The sequence below is a fragment of the Charadrius vociferus genome, unplaced genomic scaffold, assembly GCF_000708025.1.
Source record: "Charadrius vociferus isolate BGI_N301 unplaced genomic scaffold, ASM70802v2 scaffold188, whole genome shotgun sequence".
NCBI lineage: Eukaryota > Metazoa > Chordata > Aves > Charadriiformes > Charadriidae > Charadrius > Charadrius vociferus.
In genome coordinates, this window is record NW_009649706.1 from 397713 (window position 1) to 425339 (window position 27627).

The 27627-nt window shown below is 35.6% G+C and overlaps 1 protein-coding gene across 1 annotated transcript in view; it reads right to left on the bottom strand.

Moving 5' to 3' along the window:
- KIAA2026 (KIAA2026 ortholog) overlaps positions 1-27627 on the bottom strand; it is a 47770-nt gene that overhangs the window by 12389 nt on the left and 7754 nt on the right. Inside the window, exons 3-5 of the mRNA XM_009890663.1 lie at positions 24091-25526; positions 12196-12272; positions 6318-6407 (exon numbers count right to left, since the gene is read on the bottom strand). Coding sequence (XP_009888965.1) covers positions 6318-6407; positions 12196-12272; positions 24091-25526 — 1603 coding nt within the window. The remainder of the gene's footprint in view (positions 1-6317; positions 6408-12195; positions 12273-24090; positions 25527-27627) is intronic.

Consider the following 27627-nt stretch of genomic DNA (forward strand, 5'->3'; position numbering starts at 1 on the left):
GAAAGAATGCCTAGAAAGAGGACAAGTATAAAACGTGACTTTTAGCTGTGTTAAGTTACAAGTAAATTTTAAAAAGGCAAACACGATAAAAATACATTTTAGAAATGTGCTGAATGTTTCCATATAAACAGAGAGAGACATTCAACACATTCTTAACTGAAAACTTACCTTTTAAAATAAGGTTTCTGACATCCAGAGCAGCCAGGAAATGCTGACTCCACTCTCCGTGATGCCCCAACATACACTATTCTGGCATACTCATCATGGAACCCCAAAGCAGACTGGAGCCAGGATATGGATATATGGGGTAAGGACTGAACTTTATAGTAGAGGGTTTTTTTTTTGTTTTTAAATAAATACACACACAACCACAATATTATGCAGTTTTATAGGATTTTCTTTAATCTTTACTTTATATCACAGGGACATAAAATAAAGAAAAATAGAAATCTTATAAAACCATGCAATATTGTTGAAAAGGGGTGGTGGTGGAGGGAGAAAACTTACCTTACCCTTAATAGGCCTGCTCCATTCTGCAGCGGGGTTCTGTGGTATGTGTGACATCACCAGTCTAGGGTTTTCTAGTGATGTCACACAGAGAGGGAGTTGGTGATCTGCAGCTGCTTTGGACATCAGATACCTAAAGAAAAGAGATCGATAATTTTTTCAATTCAGATATGGATTGATATTGAATGTTCTTATTGACCAATTTATGGGCCAAATACTAGAATTTCAGACACTTACTTCAATGGCAGTTTTGACTGAATAAGAATGCAGATAAGACTATGTATTCATATTATACAAACTCATCTATAATTGAAAGTGTTTTCATTTTGAAAACACTTAGAGTTATTGTCTACAGTAAAAGTTCCTGAAATTCAGTATCTTGTATTTTACCTTGAGCAACATCATGCTGAATATTGTAAGTATCTATCAACAGCTAAACTCTGATTTTATTTGAAGACTGGGACTGAATATAGTCAGGAAGAATAACTTGTAGTAAATTATGAAACAAATTTACTCATGATATCTCTTTATCAATTTTGATTAATATCTTGCTATGAAGAGTGTCATTATCTTATGATTTAGTTCATTACTATGAAATTACTTTTCATTCAGACATTTAGCCACATGTGCTAATTTTCTTTAGGCAAAATTACTACATGATCATCACTGCATTGATTAATCACAAAACCACAGAAGAAAGTTTATTATCAGCATGATTTTACTATCTTTCTGAACCTAACTCAGAGCAGTGAAATTATTTAGCACCGAACTATCACATCTTACTCTTCATTGGAAGAACTTCAAGATATTAACTACCTTATACTTCTGTAACTTATAAAGAAACTGGTTGTATGCAACATCTTAAACTATTTACAAAAAAGCTGCACCTTTTAAGCTATTACGGATCTTACTTAACTCCCTTTCATATAGCTGAATTTTGCATGTTCTTAACTTTGGATATACAAGTATTTCTCTATTCTTAGCTGACCATCTTAAAATCAGCTGTTTTGTTATACCTGTGTGCTGACAGAAATGCCTTGAATAATTTTTTAAACATAATATTCTAACTGACCAAAATCCAAAGCACTGTGAAATGTTCTGAATATACAGTAGTATCTCTATGACAAAAATGTTCCAGATTAAATGTAGAAGGTACACATTCATGTCTTTGATGCAAATCCAACACTTTCACATTTGGAATTGTAGAAAGGTACCGGATAAAAATGGGTTAAGGAAAGCTTCTTAGCAAACATTTATTGGAGGGCTAGCCACATGAGTAAAGGCATGAAAGATCATGGGAAGCAAAGAGAAAAGAGTCGTGACAAAAAAATAGACAATATAGAGAGAAAATGAGATACTGAAGGAGCTAAGAAAAACTGAAGACTGGGACAAAAATATGTAAAACTAGTGAGATGAGCATAAAAAAGAAATACCAGAGAAGAAAAAGTAATTACTGTGGAGACGATTTCAAAATTTGAAGCCCAAAATTGGCTTTATTCATTTATATTATACAACTAAATAGCTGGTTGACAACTAAATAGCTGGTTGGACTTCAAAAAACTCCACATACTCAATCTCTCCTCACGAGTACAGGAAACTGCATGGATACAAATGTGTAAGTTTCAGACTCAAAATTCAACATTTTGGCCTCATATCACTGTTCTTAAAAGACGATGGCAAGCCAGAGAGAAGCAATAACAGACTATTTGGAAGTGACTAAAGTACAACTCAAGTTTTTGTGACAAAGAATGGAAAAAGAGAGTATCTTAGATATGTTACAGATGAATATGTAGAGTAACACAGAACCTAAGCTGAAACTGAAAGAAAACATTTCAGCTGCAAGACTTCAAGCAGGTCTATTAAATTTTGTTATCCTAAATATTTATTAGAATAAGGATGTCTTCGTCTGCAGTTCAAACCTGCAAAAGTGTGTCCAAACACAGATTTCTCAGACTATAGTATTATTTTTTTGCACATACATTTATGTAAACATAGTAATACAGACAAAAACAAGTATAACCAAAAACTCCTTACATTCAAAAGTCTCAAGCATGGTACATATTTCACTGGGGAGGGGTGGAAGAGGTCAGGCGAAAAGGAAGGAGGAATGGGGAGAAGCAAGTCCACCTCCTACTAAAAAGTAAAGAATATTTAACCCAGTAATAATTAAGTTTCCACAGAGCCCAAATGAGAAGACACAATAAGTTTTTCCACTTCCTTGTTTGTAAAGTTGAGGTTTGATTCACTAAAATATTAGTAAGAGCTCTAGTCTATTTTTGATGGTTACGTGAATTTCTGCTGAGCATTCTTGGGAAGTCCTTGTACAGCCTTGTCTAAACACAGTTTCCCTACCAAACATTCTCAAACATATGGCAATATTTCCCACTTCTTTAAACAAAGAACTATTTTATAACCTTTTATTTAGTCATTTCACATGTCCTTGGGAACGTACCAAAGCTTGAAGACATTCTAGCTTAGACATTCCTTAGGGGGCCACCCTCCATCCTTTCACCACCCAGTGCATAGGGCATTAGACTCAAGTCCTTCAAGTCCATTTTCTGCATCTCCTGCTTTCTGATGTCTGGTCAGGCACTCAAATAAATAGTAAATCTGACTAACTTATACTGTCCTCTGCGTCTTGAACTGTAGTAAGTGGTAAGGAGAGGAACTGTTTAGTAGCTGAAGCAATAGACATTTCAGAGCACCCCTGATTGTAATATCATGTACAACCAACCACAAAGCGGCACTTTTCCTGTCAAAAACAGTCCCGCTTTCTTTTGCCCCTTTCTTTTCTGCCCTTAAAATGACCCTGGAAACTGTCGTAGAACACAAGCACAGATATTTGTGCCACTGCAAGATAAACTGCACTAGAAAACTGATCTGGGTTACAAACACCTCAGCATCAGTAAAAAAATAGTTAGGTTTATCACAGACTAACTCTCTCACCATACAACTGAAAAAAGGAATTTTGGTACCCTCTCTCCTGGGGTGGCATGAAAAATATAAGTTGCCAGAGACACAGAGAGTAGGAACTATTTATCTGGCAGCCGTTTTGGCTTATGTTAGTTGAAAGCATATGTGAAATTGCAGCCTCACTTCAGAACTGTGGCTAGAGTTCAAGAGCAAAGCAGTCAGGGAAGAGATAATACTAAGACTGAGTTGAACTTCTGTTTAAAATTAAAGAATTGAGGTCAAATTCAACTTTCCTCTCTAAACAGCTATGGCAAACTGACGCTAAGGCAAATCTCATCATTGTTACAACAAATTCACCAGTAATCAAGCAAAAGCACAAGACTTCTTAAATGGAAAAATATTACTCATAGTTAATTCAAAAGACAATGCGGGTGTACAAAAGAGTACAGCACAAAACTGTTTTAATCAACCAAACAGAGAAAATCCTTTCCAACAGGTTTATTATCCCATTGTTGTAGGAGAAACTGGTCGTAATGCCTACACTTAAAATTACCCATGACTTTCCATTGCATAACCCTGTTCTAATCTGCTTTTAACTTGCCAAATAAAACTTATTTGGGCTAAAAATCTCTCATGTCATTTGTTGGCTCAAGCTGATGTTCTGAAAAGTGTCAGATACAAGCAGTCCAACTACCTACAAAAAATGTGAGAAAACAGTAAGTTTACTCATGTTAAAGAAATCTTACAGCTCAGCTCTTTCATTAAAGCCTCCAGTACTTCCAAGTTCTGAGGAAGGAATTCTTTTTATGTACTCTAGAATGGTCTCCTAGGATACAAAGGACAGTTAGGACTAAGAAAATGGTTATACTTTAAAGTCTTAATATAAATCAGACAAGCTTTATTTCTAATGTGTGTTAGTACTTAACTAGCTTTAAAGTTTGCCTTGAGGGTTCCTCTCAGTATCATGTGCTAACAACTACTCTAAAACTGAAATTACTGAGCAGGTTAGTCATGAAGAAGAAAGATTCCCATGGCTTCACCTAGGTCACTAATGCAAACAAAAATCAATAAAATTACCATGAAGTACTAAGACCACCACCATCTTCGGGTCAAAACAAAAAACAAGCCCATGAACAGCATCAAAATGAATATCATTATACTAAAATAAGCTTTCACATTAGGTCAAATTTCCATCATCAAATTAAAACAATTTTTTACTTAATAGACTAGGCACTTCAGAAAAGCTGAAACAAACTCTTTTGGATGCTTCTGAAATGGCCGCTCTCATTTATGTAAGAGCTGAAGAATGAAAATCTGCATTTCCTCCAGTTTTTAATATATCTAATCTAACTACACATGGGGTTACACATAAAAAATGAAATTCTAATTACTTCCCTTGCAAAGTGAAACTTCATTTTAGCAAGTCAAGTTTATTGACTTTTCATCTAATTTAACATCTATTTGTATTTTTTAAAAATCTATACTTCACTTTACTAATCACTTCTTCAGCAATTAATCCTAGCCTTTTTAGTTTACATAAAATTTCTAACACCACAAGTGTTCAGAGACCCAGAATCATGATCTGATAGATCTATACAAGCACACAGAAAGATTGTCCTTACCTCTGAATGTTGAATGAGTTGTATCTTAACTTACCTACACTTAAGTGTAAGTTCAAAGAGCAATTATGACATATTTAGCATTTGTCTACCCTTGAAGAAGTCTTGTTGGTATGGTTTTACTAGTAGACTAAAAGTCTCACCTATACTAACATTACTGATACTGATGTGTACTTGCATTTTTGGCTTTTTCTTCTATTATTGACATAGCCTTTCTGATAACCTCTTGACAACCTTATCATAAAACCAATTTGCAATTTAGCAACTGCAAAGTAATTTCAAGCTAAGTCTGTTTTTATTCCTTTGGGTATTTTAATAACTATTATGCTAAGTGTCTGCACTGAAATTTGTCTTTCAGAGTCCTAATTTACATTGCCTCTCACCTACCATATTTTTCTCCCCAATTTAAATAATTTAAGAATAAATTGTTTCTGCATGAGACTAAAGGCATTCATGGAAATCAGCAGACTAACTTCTAAGGTACAGAAAAAGCAACATTTTTAACTACTACTATTCATAGAAATGCCACAGAAATGCCTACCAAAGTTTTAATAAACAAAGCTGCAATGAAAAAGAACAGTTGGTTGTAGGGGGACACTTAAATGAGAACTATTTACGTATTTAAAATCATCCACCATCTTGACGAGAATCACTGCCTCCTACAAAACATCAGACATGTTGGATTCTCTTGTCTAACCATTATTGTTTTGAGGTTTTCAGCTTCATAGACTGTGATCCAGCGTACATCAAAAAATTTGTATCTCAATCTGGGACCAAAAGCCAGATAGCATGCTCTCCTGTACAATCTACTTGAATAAAAATTAAACAAAGCCAATTTTAGTAACTTACTTGCAAAGAAAAGGAGTTAGGAATTCTAATAAGCAACATAAAAGGCAGCTCACAAGAAGATCTAATCAGCACTGCATAGGCAGATATGAGAACTCTATCCTGTAACTGCTTGTTGGGTAAGAGTTCATCCTCAGGGAAGAATGGTAACATGTTTAATAGAAATGAACTACTCCGTTTAAGGTATTACCACTATCCACATTTTATTTTGGCAGTTAAAAGCGTTAACACAGTTACTGAATGTACTTATCATTAAAACATTCTGAACAGTGCACTATATACAGAAAAGATTAAGATTATAGTCTCCAGGTATCAACCTTATGAGGCTTCATGCAGTTACTGAACAAGCATAAAATCTTCACTTGACAAGCCTCAGCAAATAACTGGCACCGTTTTATACCCATACAAGAGAAAGCTTTTAATGTCACATACCGATTTCTTTTTAATGTCCTCCAGATCTTTGAGTTCATTCTCAATCTTTGTGATTAATTCCCTGAGTTCATCAAGATTAGTGCAAATAAGCTAAAAAACAAATGAACACAAACACTTGGTAATGTGGGACTTGGAAGATGTACAATGAAGTTAAATAAAATCTAAAAGCACATGTTATTACTTAGTGCCCCCATTTGATTTTTATTTTCTTACAGCATTTTGAAATGTAAAAAATATGACTTTTGGAAAGGACGAAAATCTAGCAAGAAAATACTTCACTCTTCAGATATAAACCATATCTCTGTAAGCTTCCATTTAAAAAATGTAGGTATTTTCTTAAAACTTCTCTGAATGACAACTACAAAACTTGTCTCAAATACAGTAATGAGTTGGAACAGTTTTGAGTACCAAACAACTCCCTGCTGTATTACAGTGTACTAGCTTTGGACTATGCTGTGGTTATAACATAATTACAAATTTTTCCTGAACATAATTTTACACAATTACACAGAGTATTCCTGAAAGACAACCTACCCATGTGTAGCAAATATACCCATCTACCCATGTTTTGAAAAAGTATTATATTCTTCTTATTCTAGTCTTTAGAAAACAGCTTTTTACGTTTTTCCTTTCAGAATATGGATGCTGTTTTCTTGAAAAAATTGTCAAACAAAAGGAATCTGTATGCTTTGGCTTACCATCATTTAGGGTAATTAAAGACTTAATAAACTGGAAATTACTAAGCTGTTAGATTCTTTCAGGTTATCGTATGTTAAGACTTGCTTCTTTCCGAACACCCCCAGGTGGAAATGTTTTCCTTACTACTGAAAACATGTTGAAATAGTTTAAGAAAAACAAAACCAAACAGAAAAAAAAACCCACAAAAATGCTTTTGTCATAAAACTGCTAATTTTTAATTTTTTTCCCAGATCAGTAGTTCATAATACTGTATTTTTACTTCAATTACACATGCAGCTTTAGATTTGCAGCAAATTCACATTAAAAAAACCCCTTTCTTTCACTATTGAAGAACAGAACTGACACTTTCAGCAAAACACAAATTTCAGAAACCTCTAATGCATACATGTCATTTTCATAACATTTGTGTATATTTCAGAGCACTGGGAATTGCAGTGACTCAAAGTGAAGCTTACAGTGTTCACATTTGTCGTTTGAATAAGGAGATTAGCACTGTCTTGCTGTAGACAATGTATGTAAAATTAACTTGCAAAAGGTTCCTCTTTTAACTGAGAAAACAGTATTACTATGTGTAACTCTATTAAGTTCAACATGCATGTCTGTCCTGCACTTAAAGTTCCAAATACATAAGATGTAAACTGGAAGCCAAATACTGGCTTGTCTTTTCCCATCTGGCCTGCAAAGAAATCTATGATAGTGTATTACTGTACAAAAAAGTGAAAGTTTGTCACGTCAAGCCCTTGATAAAAGTCAATAAAGGCATGGATAAAGATTGTCCCTACACAATTTTAATCCACTTGTTTGACTATATACCTGACAATTCAGTTTTTAAATTTTAGCACTGCTCTTTATTTTCTCCTCTGAGACACGTTTAATTTGGTATACCATGGATCAAAGATAAAGCAGAACTATGAACCAAAGAAAGATACTGTCTTCATTTTATAGAAGAGGGTGAATTTCTCTCTAGCAACTCAAATCTAGAATGGCAAGTTTGCAAGAAGGATAATTTCACTATTGTTAGTTGAATACTGTCCTGGAAATACCAACTCTATCTTTGACTCTACCATAAAAAGCTCCTATATGTCACCAGACAATTAATGCGGCCAAACTTGTCACAGGTCCCAGTCTGTTTCTAATTTTCAGAGAGACATAAAGATCTGATTTGCAAAATTGTGCAAAAGTGTGTAAAATCTAAACTATGTCAATGGGAAAAGACAATGCAAATATATAAGGTTTAGTTGTCTTGGGGCTGGGGATGACAGGGAGGAGTAATCAAATCTCTAAGTCCTAATTTTCATCAGAAGAGATGTACATTTGAGGCTAATATCTGTGTGTCAATTAGTCACTGTTAAAACAAGGAAGTTAACAGCAGCTCAGCTTAGAGGATTTACTGTCAAAATGAGTTTAGTATTTTAAATACTCCAATACTGTACTGAAAACTGCTATAAAAAGGTTCAAGAAGAAATTTATACTTCTTCATTCACAGTAGGATTTGAGATGAGGTACTGTATCTGCACAATGATTGGGAAGAAGCTATTTCTGAAACTTCTCTCACTTGGTTAACATTTCCCACCTTACAGAATGGAGCAAGCATTTTGAAGGAAAGATTAAAAAGAACAGTAATGAAAAGTGTACTGTATTTTGTATGATCACTCTGACATGGAATCTAGCTGCTATTTCTCATACTAAGACTCTAATGTATGTTTCAGTGTTCTTTGCTCATGGTTGTTAATTGGCTGAACAGAGCAATTGAATTTTCTGCAAACAACACTGCCTTTCTAAATTGTTTTGTGCGTTGCAACAGGTAAGTTAATGTGAAGGTAAAAAGAAAGGTATAAATCTAATCATTCTGTCACATTCCAATGGATCACTGGTAGTTTCATGTATCGCTCTCTAAGAACATGCCTTTTAATCATCTATTACGAGACAAATAATCTGAAGAGAAAACAGGTTTCCTTTATGATTTATCAAAGCTAGTGAAAGATGAGTCCCTATTCTCTAGAACACTACATGGTGGCTTAAAGATTCAGGTTCTAACTATTTCCATTAATGTACAAGTCATGTAATTAGTTATGTACATGCTAACTACAACACACACATTTTCACATCAAGCACAGTACTTACTACATATGAGCTTAATTTTCATAGACAATAAGCATCTTGTTTATCAAGTGAATACAATGGCAGCTTCAGGTATTCAGTATTCCAGTAAATTTTCAAATTTAGTGTTCATCCTTCCTGCTAGGATACAATCTCACATCTCAGTAATCTCTCAAAGACCCTCCCTAACTCCTAGAACTTCCAGGAGGAAAGACAGGAAATCTCCCCTGATTTTTGTAAGGAAAGACATGGGAATCAAGTTCTATTCCAACTTGGGACTCTCCTGTGATCCATTTCTTGGAATTTACAAATGAACTATTTATAAAAACAAATCTAACCTGTGGAACTATTAATAAATACAAACCTAGTGTAATCCCCCAGATCACTGATGCTCCCTCCTTGCCCCTCTTAACTTCAGCCAATCTTTTAGCATAATTTTACTAACTTCAGTGTGGTCTTGTGTTTAACTTCAGGGTATCGGTATAATGATTGTAAGCCATACTTCTATTTCCTATGAACCTGCTCCTTTATTGCTGCCATCTCCATGTGGAAAATGTCCAGATAGCAGCCTTTTGAGATCTGTATTTAATATAGACCATAGCTGGTAAAACTGAAATTGTTAAGACACAGTTAAACAGATAAGCTGAAGTTAGCCCAGTTCCTTAGAATGTGTGTGTTCCGTTTTTCCTTAGTTATAGTACAAGTAGGTCTATATAGCTATGCATATATACGTGAGGGGAAAAGAGGAAAGACTGAGACAAAACACTTGTTACCAAACCTAAATGTACTTTGTAACCGGAAACGAAACCCAAACCCCACACATTAGTGTCTCTTCTGTACAGCAATGATTTGTCATTTCTTTAAAACATTAATAAGCACCAGTAACAATAAGCAGAACTAAATTTCTCTTAAAAGGAAATAAGCAACAGCCAACTAACTCATGATCTACAAATCTGTAAACTCACCGCTCAAATCATTTTCAAAAATACTGAAAATAGGACATATTTTTTGTGTGGTTTTATTTGGTAAAGAGAATTTAATTTGCATCTGCTTTTGTTTTGGGTTTGTTTTTTGTATTGTTGTTTGTGTGGGTATTTTTTAAGCAGTCTTTAGCTAAGAAATTAATATAAGGTCTAAAATCACATACAAGGAAGGACAGATGTTCTTTTACTTATGCTTTTACTGCTTTGTCCATGACATTCAAACTATGATAGAGAGCAGAAAATCTGTGCAGTATGTTTCCTCAAATGGTTGTTTAAAAATGGGATTATAAATGTTAGGATTAAGTAGTACATTATGTCCCGATTTTTTCTTTTGTAAATAATTTATTTTAATGTATAATTTAGGTCACTATGCATATAAAAAGATTTATTAATACTAATTTTATCAGCTTTAATGTCAAGTTATGATTTTCAGGTAGAGGATCTATAGTTAAGTACAGGATCTAGTAGTAAGAAATAAAGTGCCTTACAGCTTTTGTTGGGTTTTTTTGTTTGTTTTTTAACATGTGCAGGCTGCAGGCACATAAAACATCTTACAAATTTTCGTTTATTTACTTTCTTTCCAAAAGAACTCATGTTTAGACATGAACAGCAATATTCTTATAGTTATACCCTCCCTGGCATACCTCACATGGCCTGTATACACTCAAGCTGTTTTACCAAATATTAAAAAAAACATACTGTCACTTTCAAATGGTTACAGAATTTTATTAAGTTTGGCCATCCATGTATATGGAGCAGAGTATGTACTTTACTAGGCTCTAAAAGTCTTAGTAGTATTCCAAATGTAAACATTTTAATATTTGCAATTACCTCTAACAGTCATACCAGTCCTGTCTGTCCTCTTGAAAAAGGCAGATTAAATTGCTAAGAAGTTCCCTAATAAGATGAAACTGCTCATACTAATCAATCTTAGCTTCACCTAAAAACAGATATAAAGCCTAGCCTTGATCAAAAGACTTAGAATTATTTTGTTACATTTTAATTAACATTTTACATAGGTAAATGTAATAACATTAATTTTACACTTAGCTAGAAATGTATATCTACAGTTTACCCTGGTTAGATAAAAAGTTGGGCTAAGTTTTAGATAATGTTTTAGACAGACTACTTAAAAGCAGTAGTTTAATACTGCAAAAAATTATTTCTAACCTAACTGTGTATATCAATGGCATGCAGGTAATGCGCTGGGAAAAATAAAAATTTTAGACATCATACCTATTTTTGGAGCTGCTAGGAAACATTATAGTCACTACCATTAGAATATAGACAAGTTAGTGTACACTTAAATATCAGCCTTTTCTCAATATTGACTGTTACTAACCAATTTTATCAGCAGAGATTCTACTAGCTCCACCTGAAACACATCAGCAGTGCGGAATAAACTGATTCAGCTTAAGGGTTTTACTGAACAGTCATGATTTAATGTGGGTCTATTTCTCAAAATAGCACGAATTGCTCTCAATGAAAATTTATAGTCAAAGGAGAACTTCAATCCAAGCAGGCATGCATACATAAATTGTGACTTAGCACCGAAGTACTGTAACACTGCTACTACAGTACCATAAAACCACATTATTATAATTAGCATTCTTTCCTTAGTGCTCTCTGGTCTAAAGCTCATATGCAGATAAGAGGTAAAAGTTGCAAACAAGATGAGCACAGGAACCTACAATTTTTTTTGCAAGTCTTTCAGTAAATTAAGCTAGATTTCAATTCAAGGAACACAGTGTCACACCTCATACAAAACCCAGGTAATTTTATCCCAGAAAATTTTATCTACCTTAAAAATTCCATGAACAACTCCTAGTTTTTACAGGTTTTGTTCTGGGATTTGTCTGGGGTCTTAAACAATACTGCAAAACAGTGTGTAAGCTGCACACAAAAAACACTAAAACATTCTCTGCCAAGAAAAGCTGAAATGCACTTTTAAAAACACTGTCAGATTAAACCTTTTGAACTAGAAGAAGGAAATTAATCTTTGGTTACAATTTCCAAGGTCTCCATCAGAAACTAAAGGACTTATTTCATAGACATTCAGATTTCAAGTGCTTAAAACAAAAATTAAAATAATTTACCTGAAATTCTGGTATGGTAGACTTTGTGACACCTTTCCTCTTCTTTGTGATTGCTTTTTTACATACCGATTTTTTTCCTTGTAAGATTAAAAGAGAAAAGCTTCATAATGCTGTTGTTGTACTTCATTAATAAAACCAAATTACATACAGATTTGAAAGTTAAACTATAACTAACAGATAGCTGACAGTAAGTCACGTAAACATGATGAATCAGAAATAGACTCAACAAAAGCAAACATTAAACTACAAGTACCTGAGCAGGGCAGTCTTTGTAGGGAGGGGGGGGAGGGGGAAAGGAAAAAGAACAAACTCACTATAATATAATATACCACCTGAACATTTAAGTCATAAAAGAAACACTCACAGCACTGTTCTGAAAGGAGTGAAATCCATAACTTACGCCACACACTCAAGAAATACAACATCTTACCTGCAAGATTTGCTTTCTGACACTGTGAAGTGAACCACATATTAGGGTCTGGGACCTCTGTATTTTATAGTAAAAGACACCCTCAAAGCACAAGCAGTATCTAGAAATCCCCAAATGAATACACTGGAGTTACCAATGAAATCAGATTACTGATTTGTTTTTTCCAGCTGTGGCAAAACCTAACGTTTAAGAATAAAGCAAACACCTTCCTACAAAGCCCTTCACACACAACTATACTATATAAGAACACGGATGTAACTTAAAAACTCCTTGAAGGTAAGGCAAGTGTTTTACTGCCTACAGTATCAGGTCACAAGTCCCATACATTTCTCAAATCAAGTAGTTAAGTCACCAAGTCATATATACAACATAATGGAGTTTCTTATAAAGTTATTTCTCCATTCACATGGTAAACTGAAACCGGCCCACTTTGACCTGTTCATTAGACCAAAACCATCACTCTGAGATTACTGCTGTGCTCACATTAAAAAAAAAAAATAAATAGCATCATTACAGGCACTTGGTAATAACACAAACACAGGCCGATCTGATATTTATATTAACAACAATATTGGCAGGAATTGCATTTATTTTTTCCTAACAACTGCTTGCTTTTGTGTGCAAACGCAAACATACGTATACATGCACGTATTCATAGATGCCTAGACATCTATACTTCCAGTTTATTACACTATCATATTTTCAATTTATTACACTGTGAGTTTCCTGAATGTCTTACCTGAATCTCAAATAAAACACACTTAAGAGACAGGGGACAAGGCTTGAAGAATCTAGGTTTAAAACTCCACATACTGAACACATAAAAAAATTTAAAGACACCTCAACTACCAAAAATAAACACTCTCAGAGTTCACATTACAGAAGTGATAAAACAGAGAAGCATGTTTATTAGAACAATGATCCAAATGTTTCAACAATGGGCAAAAAAGTCAGCATTTTTGTTATACATTTTATGAATCCAGTTGCATTGAAAACATAATTGCTACTACTGAGAACAGTGCTGTCCATCTAATGAACTAAAGCAGACATCTAATACAAGTTTTTTGACAAACTGACTCAAAAAGAAGTCTGGCCATATGGCAGTTCCTTGTTATAGACCTGTAAAAGAACGTTATCTGGCAAGAACATGAAGGGCTAAAAACGTGGGGCAGCTAGGCTGTCTTGCTTCTTTACAATAAGAAAGATTTGAATATGATTAAAATGAAAATTTTCATTTTATTTGCACATTTTCAAGATACTTTTCAACAAATATTTACTTGGATATTTTCAGCATCAGCTGCTGTATGATGCAGTGTACTTCAAAAAAGAAAGAGTTAACAGAAATATACTTTTTTTTCCCCCAATATTTCCTCCTGAAAAAGGGGGGAAAATTGCTAGGAAGAATTACAATTGATTACCAAAAAAATAAAGTAAGCAGCATCTGAAAAGCATGCAGTGGGGAAGATATGGGATAAAAGGCAGAACAAGAATTAAAAAAAACAGCTGACTAGAAGCACAAGGAAAGCGAGCCTTACCTTCTGTGTAAACTGTATCAGGGAAAAAAGTCTTTGAGAATAGAGTATGACATACGGGTTATCACATAGCATACCTACTAGAATATATGTACTGTAAGACTTACACAATTCCCAGGCTGACATCTGCCATGAACTAGGAATATGTCGGTACAGAGCAGCACCACAGTCTCTTTACCACTTTGTGACTATACACACCAGATGTCCTATGGTGTAGGCATATATCACATACCAAAAAATAAGAAAACATGACAAAGATATTTGCACTAACTTTGGCGAACTCATCTTCTGTCTTAATAACATCATTATAACAAACTGAAATTCAAAAGAAGTTATAGCAATAGTACTGATAACCTCTCTCTTCTAAAAAAAGTTATCTCTGGTTTAAAAAAAAAAAATAATTTCTTGCTTCCCAGGTTTTAAAAGAAAAATTTTCTTTAACAGCTTTTCAAGGAAAAAAAAAACACCAAAGATAAAGGAAACCTTCTATTTAGTACTCCTGAGACAATGCAGCTGCACCTATGTTCAGCTCCCAAACTGACTTTAGTACCTAAAATACTCCAATTCACTTACTTTTAAGCTGTAAAATCTCCGGATTAAATTAACTGCCGTTCAGATGTCCACAATAAAAATCTATGGAGACCTGCTAGTTTAGGTTCTCTGACCACAAACTGACACATTCAGCAAAATCAGCAGCAGTGGTAAGGGATGTCAGCCTCTACCAGCTTACTGGCCCTTCACATGTAACATAACCACACGAATGCTTCAGCCATGACACCACAGAGCTGTCACTTAGTGTCACTTAGCTTCAACTGCCAGGCTGAGGTGGGCATAGATTCCATATGGAGGGTAAAAGCACTGAGGGTTTGAACAGGCATCAACTGTGAGTGGCAACTTCTCAAACCACTCCATGGAGGTCTGCTAGAGCTCCTTTGCCAATAATCCTAGGTAAAGAGACTACTTAAAATGGATTAAATTACTTACTTCTGCACTGCCAGAAGGAAGATAAATCAGATAATGCTTTTGTCCAATCAATTTCTTTACACTTCTCCCCACTACTGTCCCGCACTACCCATGACACAGAAGGCAAAGGTGAGGATTGGGAAAATGAAGAACCGCCCACTGTAAGTGAAGATCAAGTATGAGACCACCTGAGGAACCTGAAGGTGCACAAGACTTGATGAAATTCATCCGTGGGTCCTGAGGGAACTGGCAGATTAAGTTGCTAAGCCACTATCCGTCATATTTGAGGAGTCATAGCAGTCTGGTGAAGTTCCCATTGACTGGAAAAGGGGAAACATAACCCCCATTTTTGAAAAGGGAAATAAAGAAGACCCAGGGAACTACAGGCCAGTCAGTCTCACCTCTGTGCCTGGCAAGATCATGGAGCAGATCCTCCTGGAAACTATTCTAAGGCACATAGAAAAAAAGGAGGTGATTGGTAGCAGCCAACATGGCTTCACCAAGGGCAAGTCAGGCCTGGCAAATTTGGTGGCCGCCTACAATGGGGTTACAGTACTGGTGGACAAGGGAAGAGCAATTGGCATCATCTACCTACACTTGTGCAAGGCATCTGACACTGTCCCACACGACATCCTGGTCTCTAAATTGGAGAGTCATGGATTCGGGAGACGGACCACTCGGTGGATAAAGAATTGGCTGGACAGTCACACTCAGAGAGTTGCAGTCAACTGCTCGATGACCAAGTGGAGATCATTGATGAGTGGCGTTCCTCAGGGGTCAGTAGTGGAACTGATGCTGTTCAACATCTTTGTCGGAGACATGGATGTTGGGATGGAGTGTGCCCTCAGCAAGTTAGCCGGTAATACCAAGCTGTTTGGCAAGGTAGACACGCTGGAGGGGAGGGATACCATCCAGAGGGACCTGGACAGGCTGGAGAGGTGGGCCCATGCCAACCTCATGAACTTCAACAAGGCCAAGGGCAAGGTCCTACATCTGGATTGGGGCAACCCCAAGCTCAGCAGGGAATGGATTGAGAACAGCCCTGAGGAGATGGACCTGGGGGTGATGATCGATGAGAAGCTCAACATGAGCTGGCAATGTGTGATCACAGCCCAGAAGGCCAACCATATCCTGGGTTGCATCAGAAGTGTGGCCAGCAGGTTGAGGGAGGGGATTCTGCCTCTCTACTCCACTCTTGTGAGACCCCACCTGCAGTACTGCATCCAGCTCTGGAGTCCTCAACGTAAGACAGACATGGACCTGTTGGAGTGGGTCCCGGAGGGCCACAAAGATGACCAGAGGGCTGGAGCACCTCTCCTATGAGGAAAGGCTGAGAGAGTTGGGGCTGTTCAGCCTGGAGAAGAGAAGGCTCTGGGGAGACCTTATTGCAGCCTTCCAGTACCTAAAAGGGGCCTATGGGAGAGCTAGGGAAGGACTTTTTACTAGCGCAAGTAGTGATAGGATGAGGGAGAATGGCTTTAAACTGGAAGAGGGAAGATTTAGATTAGATATTAGGAAGACATTTTTTACTTTAAGGGTGGTAAGGCACAGCACTGGAACAGGTTACCCAGAGAAGATGCAGAGGCCCCATCCATGGAGGTGTTTAAGTCCAGGCTGGATGGGGCTTTGAGCAACCTGGTCTAGTGGGAGGTGTCCCTGTCTATGGCAGGGGGGTTGGAACTCGATGATCTTAAAAGTCCCTTCCAACCTAAGCCATTGTATAATTCTATGTAAGAATGAAATGAGAAAAACACCCTCCATCAAAACAAATTAAGAGTTTCCCAAACTAAAACTTGAAATCCAAAGAAAATAATGATCATGAAATAGCTGAAGACAGAAGTAGCCTTGGGTAGAAGTTGTAACTATCATCTTTTTTCCCCTGCGCTGCTGCAGGAGAGGATCAGCTCTTTTTTATAGCACCTCTAATACTGACTGAGAGCTAAGCCGTTCCTGAGATTGGGGAGGGGAGAACTACAGACACCTAAGGCAAGAGTCCTGCTGTGTTCAGTGGATGAATCAGGACTGTGCAACAAAGAAAGAGTCCTTCTCATTGTCTACCAGAGAATAAAGGGAAAACACACAATCACTTTATTCTTCAAGCAAACTACAACAAATCTTATCCTAAATTCAATTATAAATCAGTTATCTGTGGATATAAAACAAAACTCTCTATTGATTTCAGGTAATATTTCTCTGCAGTAACACACCACCAGCCTACGCCTGGAGCTGGTAGCATCAGAGCCCGAAAGCTCAATTTGCACATTTCCTGACTTACCTGCTGAAACAAACCACTTGGATATTAAATTGAAACATGAACACTGTCAAGATGAATACAATCTGCAGTAAAAGACAGTGCAGTAAAATACAGGTTTTGCACAGTGAACTTAAAAAACTTGAGCAAGACCTTACCCATCTCTCAAAAAATCCGGAAACCATTAGGCAGACACAAGTAACATTAAGCTGGATACTGCCCTGTCCACCCAGACAGTGTTTGGTGCTTGAAGGATGAGGGGGACAGAAATATGTATAGTGAGTATTAGTATAAGCCAATAGGAGAGGTTGGTGAAAGCACTAAAGTGAATGTGAAACAAATGGTAGTCTGAGAAAAGCTGATTTCAAAGTAAGTGAACATTGTATTGGAAAGCACTGAAACATCTGTGCTGTTTGAAATAGTGTATTCCAGGTTTCATGTATGACTCAGTCCCAGAGTATAGACAGTACTTTATATAAAAAACCAGAACTAAACCAAACTAAATAAGTAAAATAATTCAAAGGTGAACATTTTTGACATCATTGCTTTTTAATTTTTAATGCTAAATTAATGATGATCACAATAGGTGGAGTGGAAGATACATGACTTCCCTAAATTAACGCTTTTGAGTTATCATCTGTTCTAATCTCAATTCCAAGAGATTGGATTATTTTATACTTTCAACTGATAGTTAAAAGATAGTTTCTGCATATTTATAATTGTCATCAAGTAATCTGTTAAACAAACTCACGGCTGAAAGTAAAACCCAAATCCAAATCTACAGATCTTTCACATTTATTCCTTTTAAATAACACCACTGCATGAACACTTCTGTTCTAAAATTCACTGGAAATCAACATTTTACTAGCCAAAAGCCCCTTAGCCAGCTCTGAGAAAATTCTTATATGTTATTTAAGTTCAGTAGGACCAGAAAATGCCTGGCTGCCATAGGGTTTCCTTTCAAGCCAAAACAAATTGTTCAGATGTTATCACTGAATAGATGTGCAGGCATTTAACAAGGTGACATAAAAACTACAGCCTGGACACTAATTATAAGCATCCAAAAAACCCACTAGGGAGATTAGATGCAACTGAAAGAGAAGCCATCGCAATTTGGTCTTGAGATCCGAGGGTGAAGAAGGGGGAATAAATAAATAGGTGTTATTTCAGATCTCTTCTAGTCCTATTTTAGAAGCATAGAAATCTAGACAAACACTAAGCCAGAGAAATGCTCTTGACATTTATTAATTACCTCAGCAAAGACAATACAACCCATTTTGAAGTTATCATAACATAAACCATTTTGACTTGAAAACAGAAACATTTTTTACAGATTTAGTAAAACTTTTTATTATGAACCATGATATTTGAGTCCTCATGGCTCCTCCTTGTAGAACAAAAGTAATGTCAATGTGTGCTTCAAATTATAAAGTGACAACACAGAGCAACTTTTAATAAAAATTGATTTTCACAACAATTTTTAATACAAATGTGATTTTTACTGCATATGCAGCAGAGCTTCATTCCCCCCGATGGGGAAAAAGATATTTTTGACATCAAACACTAACTCAGTAGTATTTGCCATGATAAAATGAAGTCGCTAGTCCCCTCCAACTGCAAGAATTCCTGTTTTCTCATTACATCTTAGCAGCAACTCCACTGTTCTCAAATTGAAAAACTGGCCTGAATTTTCCTTTTCACAATCTGTAAGACACACTTCATGCCTTTCAAAAATTTGGCAACTACTGTGCACGTCTTATTTTCTCTTTATTCTCCTGATCTTCTATCTTGCTCCCAACAGGTTCTCTTTTAGAAAGTGTAACGTGCAATAATCTGGACAATGAAGCATTACTACAGACTTTTGAAGCTTCCACACTGACACAGCATATGCTTTTATATAGTCAAAACAGCAAAGCAGGTCTGAACAAGTGCATTAATAATGTTGGTTTACAGAACAATGTCAGTAAACCAAATAAAACTTCAATGGTACAAGTTTCTGAAGATACTGACACTGCAGCTTAATGCATGGAGTACACTGTTACAACTTGGAAGAACACCTCATTTGATGGTTTCAACATGGTTAACAGGCTGTCCCAGACCTAGAGGCTAGACAACACTACAACAAAGTTTCTACAACTCTGAAGACAAAAGCGAAGATTAAACTTCCGAGAACAGTACGCAAGAGACTACAAAACTGCTGCCAGGCTGTTAAATTCAATTTTCACATTCAAGCAATCTGTGATTTCATACACAAAATGTAATGGTACTCTAAAGAAATAAAATATACTGTGAAATAGACTTTAAACAGGTGGACTGCTATGAATCTTTCAGAGCACAAGCATAGGCTATAGAATTTACATCAAGGTTCTTCTAAAGGTGTGTGCTATATTGGTGTTTTCTATACCAATTTGATTAAAAGAGATGCAACTTACTCTTAAACCTCTGCTTCACACACATCACAGTTATTTCAAGCAGCATTCAAGCATTGCAGTTATTTCTGGTCCCTCCTATTTTCTCAATGGATGTTGAGATGGATGTTCTGAATTTCATCCAATCCCTGTTTCAAGCACGCAATCACAGAGTTCTCATGCTTTTGTACTGTCTTGCACTGCAATCTTTGTTGTACCCCACAATTTATTTCGGCATAGCTGTCTTAGTCCAGATCCAACAAGCCTATAACTATTGTCACACTCCAATTCAAGGATTCATAACCTCATTTATCTAACTCCAGTAATAAAGTAACATTTAAAAAGAATGTGTAGCATGCAAGCTGTTCACAGAACTACTCTGCTTCTGTCTTCCATTATATTCAGTACTACTCTGTCAATAATATTGATGCAGAACACAGCCACAGTAATAAAAACCACCTGGTTTCAAAGACACAGATTCAATACAGTGGTCTTGCCTTCCGTAACTTTTAAGAAAACCTCATAACTATGGCAATGTTCACAACATGGCTGTCTTCTCCAGTAAGTTTTGCTCACAATAGTTATGGAAAATTTTCGTCTCAAAAAACCTGGACAACCAGTCTATATCAATGAACAGCATATTTTGGGTACCACTGCTACAGCAAGTCAGGAATGTGAAAATCATCTCAACAGAAACCTGAACTGTGACTCAAAGTTATATTTTGATGCCTTAGAGAACCAATAGCAGAAAAAAAAATCACCTTGTTAAAAGGGAAGGTACTCACTGTTACATTCCTGATGTTCTCTTCTACCTCCTGTACTTTTAAAGCACATTTTAAAGAGTGAGTATGGCTATAATCAGATTTAAATCAAGTGTTTTTGTAAATTGAGAACAAGTTTTACCAAATCTCTTTCTCTGTTCTACATTGTAAGGGTATCTTTAAAAAGAAGATAAAATTTCAGAAAAGCTTTAAGAAATACTACTTAACCTTAAACATTATGAAACATTACAAAAAAATAAGGCATTGGCATGAATTCAATCCAATCCTATCCATTTCAGCCTAACAGCTACAGGACTAATGGACACTTAACAAGCACAGGAAGAAAAGCTCTTTCTCATAATACTGCGATGTTTTTGGAAAATTTTCTCCAGTAAGGTCAAAATTTGCAATAAAGAAGTATCAGAATAAGAAGGGCAATGCCTCAACATATTAAGAGATAAAGGACATGAGAGTGCCAAAAGAAACAGGACCATTCATATCATACTCAGGACAATGTCTGCCACCTGCAGATGGAAAAGAATGTTTTACGCCCTGCACCTGTACGAAACAAACACACTATCTGAGCATAATTTAGACTATCAGATTGAGTATTTAAGAAACGTGGGAACAGTAAAAGTGGAGAAGAGGAATTTCCATCATTTCTCATTGAATAGACACACACGATGTCTCCGTGTGCAAAACTTGCAAACACCAATAGCATGTGTGACAGAAAACTTTGTTACTCTCTTCTGGATTTCCACTTGCACTGATCCATGTCCCTGTCAAAAACTGACAATGAAAGGGAGTAATACTAGACCTGCAGTGTTCTCTGATGATGAAAATATGTATAAATAAAACCTAAGTTCAGAAGATTAAAGGTACCTTGTACTAGTCTACAATCACTGATACATATTCTTAACAAAACTATACACTAATTATTTTCTATATTAAATTACTTCTGATAATGTTAAGCTCCTTATGACACAATATGGAATTGGAAAAACAGAGATACATGGCATTCTACTGCTGAATTTAATATTCAGTCATGTAAAACCACAAATTAAAACTGAAAGAACAACTATGTTAAGTCCCATGTTTTTAGTGCTATGGAATACTAGCTTGTTTTATAATAAGCTTCTGAAACATATTTGGGTCCTAAAATACATTCCAATAAAGCTCAGCAGAAAGCAGAAAGGATAATTGGATAAATAATCTCCATTATAATCCTGTATCAGATCAGCATTAGATGAGCCTTGGTATTAAGATATTACAAAAGCCAAACTTTTTTTAGCACTTCAGAAAATAAAACAAACTTATTGCAAGAAATGGAGATCACAGAATAGCTACACAGGTCAATATGTGTAAGGTAATAGGGATACTGAAAAGCCAGGGATTTCTGTTTTCACTTTAGCATCCGTGCAGCATATGCAAGAAACAAAACGGAAACTGACTGAAGGAAAGTTCTCACCTGATTCCAGTTTTGCTAATGAGCTTAATTTCCACTGTGTCAATTAAAAGATAGGAACTTCAAACCAAAAGAACTGCCCGTATTTAGGTAGTGTGATTAAGCGTATTACAGTAAGCACTACAGTTTCCACTAACAGTGCGGGGTTTAGTCTGGGATCTACTGAACACCAAAAATTCTTTAATGTTACAGACTAAAAATTAGAAATTGAAAATATGATGATTTTCACTGAGATCATATTAAATAATATATTATTATAAATACAAACATTCTGCCATAGTTGTTCATGATGCATTTCTTAAAAAAAAAAAAAGTTCAAACTCACATGCTAGTATTTACAGTTCTTCTAACAGCACTTCAAAATTTGTCTTTTCATCTTTAAAAACAAAACATAATTTGTAACTGAAAAAAAAATATCTGCTAACATGCTATTAAGTATATCAAGTATCAAGATGGAGGCAAACAGGCAGCTTTTTTTAACTTTTGTTATTTTTACACCACACATAAGGAAAGCAATTATTACAGTAAACATCATCTCTACCAATTAACTCCAAAAATGACTTTCAAATATTGCCAGAATGTTTTGCTAACAGTGATTGACTTTCAAAACAATAATCTATTAAAAAACAACACATGCTGTTATATGAGCATGGTTTGTGTTCTATGTCCTTAATTTACAGAAAGTAGATTTTTAAGCATGTGTTGTAAAATGAGGGTTACAATGAAGATAAAAACTTTAACAGAAGTTAACTTTACTTTAAAAACTTTCACAGAATAATAAAGGACACTTGGTCCCCATTTTTTTTTCCAACGCTTCTCTAAATTAAAGAGCCCTGATTAGCAATTTGGGTTTTTATTCATTTTTTTGTTGTTTGGTTTTAAGAAGAATGAAAGCAGCAATACATTTGGAGAGCTAACAATCACAAAAGTGAATACAAAATACATTACTTTTGCTGAATACTACATGTAAGAACTTCAACTGTAGCTCTTAAAATTTATGTTTAGATGTGGGCATTGAAATTTTTTTTTGAGGGAGGAGTTTGTGAGTTATATGGTAAGACAGTTCTTAGGGTATTCTGCAAAAATATTTGGGATCTAAACATTACTTGTTTTCTTAGCTTTAAATTCCACTCAATCTCTAGCTAAAATGTATTGACAGCAGATCTCTGAATTCTCTTACCCTTTAGAAGACTGTTTTGTTACACAGATTTTTGGGTTTGGCTCTCTGCTTTTCATCTGAAATCCAGCATTTACCTGTCAATATACACTGTTCTGAAAATAAGCCTGTTGGTTCAAAAAATGTAATGTTTCAAGCAGTCTGCTAAAATCTAGTATGACTCAAGAGGATAGCAGATCAAGTTTTATGGTGCTTCATAAGACATCAAAATTCCACAACTACCTGACAATTTGAACTGACTTAAGGACTTCGTAAGCTTACTGTTTAAAAATTGTTTCAAAATTTTCCAGTGAGTTAACCAAAATCTGGATTATTTATCATCTACCTGAAACACTTAACTAGATGCTGCCCACATCTGTAATTAAAATGCTATCTGCATAAATTCTGTGTATCAATTGTTGGACTAAGCAGAAATGTGGTCAGGCCTGCAGTCGATGCAGTACTGTTTGGTGACCTAAGACTGCACAGTTCCAGCACGAATGATTTTAGACTCATGATCTCATGTAATTACCCTGTGCTTCTTTGTAATTTGGATAAGTTAACGTTATCACAAAGAGAAGATATATTTCCGCAATCGCTATGACATAAGACAGCATAAAACAACTTCAAGCTACACTCTCTGATGCTAACCATTCAGTCAGATTCCTTCTCCTAAATATTTTTTGTAACAAACAAAATCTCCCAATGAAGTATGTTCTCTAAAGACACATCCTGCAAATGAATCACAGTTTAATCAGTAGATAAGCCTGTTTTATATGCTTGTGTTATTAAATGGGAAAATTTCACACTAAAATTAACATCAGAAATGTCTAATGTAACGGGGCTATCATGTTTCATAAAATAAAATGTAGACCAATCCACCAAGAAAACAACTGAAAAAAAAAAAAAAGGTAAAAATGTCAACTTACCAGACTTGTGCTTCTTGTGTTTTGCTTTCTTTTTAATTATAAACAACTTGTTCTGGATCTCAGATTTATAAGATTTGAATGGATGAAGATAAATCTCACGTTTTCTTTGCAAGTCATCAAGTTTTCTCTGTAGATTTTCATTTAGAATATCCTTCAACTTCTTTTTTTTCTTTTTCTTCTTTTTTGCCCGCAACTTATTTAGTTTCTTATGATTTCGCAACGAGTTCTCTAGCACTGTTTCTTTAGCAGATTCATGGTAATTTATGTCTTGGTTGTCATTACGAGAGCCATTGACATGCATTTGGCAAGCATTCAGTGTGTTCTCCTTGAATGGACTGATTTCAGCTTTTACTTTGGCCACTTCAGCACAACCTTGTCCATTCTCCACAGCCCTTATTTCTCCTGAACTAGGGTGACCACCCATACCAACAATCTCTCCTGAACTAACCAAATTTCTCAAGTTCTCTTTGCAGCAACCAGTTTTTTTGATGTCACAGACTCTTGAGATCTTGATTTCACAGTTAGTTTTTTTCTCCTCTGTAGTGATTCTAAAGGTACCTAAATGTGTTTTTATTTCTGGACAGGTAACAATGGAGTCCATACTTTTCTCTATTTCTGTCTTGGAATGATGTAGCAGCTCTTCTCTATCACCAGAACTGACCTCCCCATTGCTTTTGCTTATACGTTCACGTTTCACTTTCTCCAATTTAATACGTGACACTTTTTTAACTTTGATGGGAGGAGATGGGAATTCAGGAGCCTGAAAAGGTTTTTGTTTGTAAATCCGAACATCTGCACCACAGAACTGTGGAAAATGAACATATGCATTCTCCAAGTAGTCATAACCAAGAATTACTTCTCTGCATTCGTGGATAGGCTGACCTAGCACTGCATCTTGAACATCCTTTTGTGTTTCATACACAAAATCACAGAGGCCTTTTAGCAGCCACACTTTTTGGTAGAATGGGAGCTCATGAAATGGTTTTTCCTCCAAGGGATTAACTTCACCCAGGACTTTGAAAAACTGGGGACACAATCCAAGTTTTTCTGCAGAACTGTTAGGATTGTCATTCTGCCCTACAACAGTATACCAGTGTTGTACTTTCTGTCTGAGTGCTGCTTCCCAAGTCCTGTAAGAAAGTGTAGGCCTGCGATGTAATGTAGATCTGCGATGAGGAGGACTTAACAAAGAAGTCATTATTTTAGACAAAAAAGCATTACACTGAGGCATCAGAAGACAACGTTCCAATTCATAGAATACTATTTCAGGTAAATTTAAGATCTGTTGTGCTAAACAAAGAAAATGACCAATAGCTGGAATCTCCCACATTGTCTCCATCCTTGTAGGTGCTGCTTGAGCTAAAAGTGACTTTTCCCATTCTTCTATTTCTTTCTGACTAGCTTCTTCTGCTTCTTTTCTTTCTTGCTCTCTCAGCCTATTAAAAGAAAGTTCACGAAAATTCAGATATCAGATGAACAAAAAGAAACATAGGAGAAAAAAAGCAGAGCTACAGCATGACAAACATACTCATCTAGAAGTAATAAAGAACACAATACATAAAGTTTTACTTCAGTTTGTCTTACTTTGGGTTACACTTTGGGTTACACTGCGCTAAAATGGGAAATTATAGTGTTTTCTTTCTATCACCACGAGTTTAAAAAGCGGCAAAAGGTAAGAAAAAAACCTGGCAGATATCAATAGTTTTTTAAAAAACTGTATTCCCTTCCCCAATCTCTTTTTGGCAGGATTAAGTACTTCCAACAAACTAGCCATATAAAAATCTCTGAAAACAAATTCCAGATAAGTCTTGCTTTCAAACAGTTGCCCTGTGCCTTGTGTCACCTACCTTGTAACTCCGTTCCTCAGTACACAAGTACACATGCCTAACTGTTATGTGCTTTATTCACATACAAAAGCCATTTTCCCTCCCACCCATAGGCATGTTACTAGTTGGTTTGCAATGGTGGTCAAAAGGAAACAAATATCAGGATGCATGAAGAATGTGATGGAAAATAACACCAGAAATAAAATGTCATTACATTAATAAATGGTTTGCCCTCACCTGAAAAACTGTATTCAGTTCTGGTCCCCCTATCTAAAAAAAGGATAGAGCAGAAACAGTGGGTATTCAAAGAAAGAGATTATCAGTAATCAGAGCCCCGTAAAAACTTCTGAAAAATCTGGGACTCTACACAAAACACTACCAAGAGGAAACATGACAGCAATATACAAAACTAATATGGTAGACTGGGAACTTCTATGAACTTTTATTTGTAAATTCATCATGAAATTTAAAGGCAAGTTTAAGAGGAAGAAATGCTTCCGCTTCAGATAATCAATCATGCGTAGCTTACCATCTAACTTGCTAGAACACAGGATATGTTAATTTAGTTCCAAAAGAGGACATCTGCATGAATCACAAGAATATCAAGGGTTACTAGTAACAGAAGGGATTTTTTTTAGTGTTGTAATGGTAAATAACATTTTTGCCTCAAGGCATGACCAGATTCCAAAAGACAGGGTTAGGATACAGCTGTACTTACAGGAAAATTTTTCTAGAGCTCATCTAAAGCTTATCTTTTTCCCTGAAGCTTCTATCACTGACCACTGCTAAAAACAATCACCTGCATATATTACTAATGTGACCTGTTACTGGAATTTACATCTCCTTATTTCCAGATTGCTAACCTCCAGTTATATTTCTTCATACAGAAGTAGCAAATAAATGCCATGTATCCACCCAAAACATCAATGCTTTCCAAATTCAGAGTAATGGTATATTAAAATCTTTCTTTTGACAACGTGAAGCTAACAGTGGCTTCTAGCATGAAGAACATGTATTTGAAGCATTAAGTATTAACTAGATATCTCAATAATGTAAAAAATGCGACAAACCTAGCTTAGCCCACATTTTAGTATCAATGCAGGAGAAATATGCCATGACCACAAACTTAAAATTTGCATCTTTTGTGTATGCAAAATGACATATAGTACAGTAAAATTCCACTGAATGCTTTGTCCTATACAATTAAATTAAATTTCAAGTGACTTGTTACCATAATTTGAGCAGAAATTTTTAATACCACATACATGCATCCTTGTTATTTATACACCTATCAAATGCAGAAAGACAGATTCATGTAAAACATAAAATTAAAATGTAAAAACAAACAGGTCAGTAAATTCTCAACTTCACTCTCCCAGTGCAACATAAATTTAACCATATAATGGATGTGATCTAAAGACAAAACCCCACTTTGCAGCACTAATTTAAACACGTAATGCATGTGGTCTAACAACAAAACCCCATTTGCCATTCTAGGTGAACAAACCAGTAAATTCAGCGATACTACTTGCATAGGTAAAAAGAGCATTTTTTTATTCTGACTTTTGTTCTATTTCCATGCATTAATATTGCATTAATATAATAAATAAAAATAAGTAAAATAAATAAAAATAAATAACTTACAAGTGAGGCAGAGGAAGAAACAATAGTAAGTAAAAAGTGTTCTCAAAAATAAATTTCAAAGCACTTC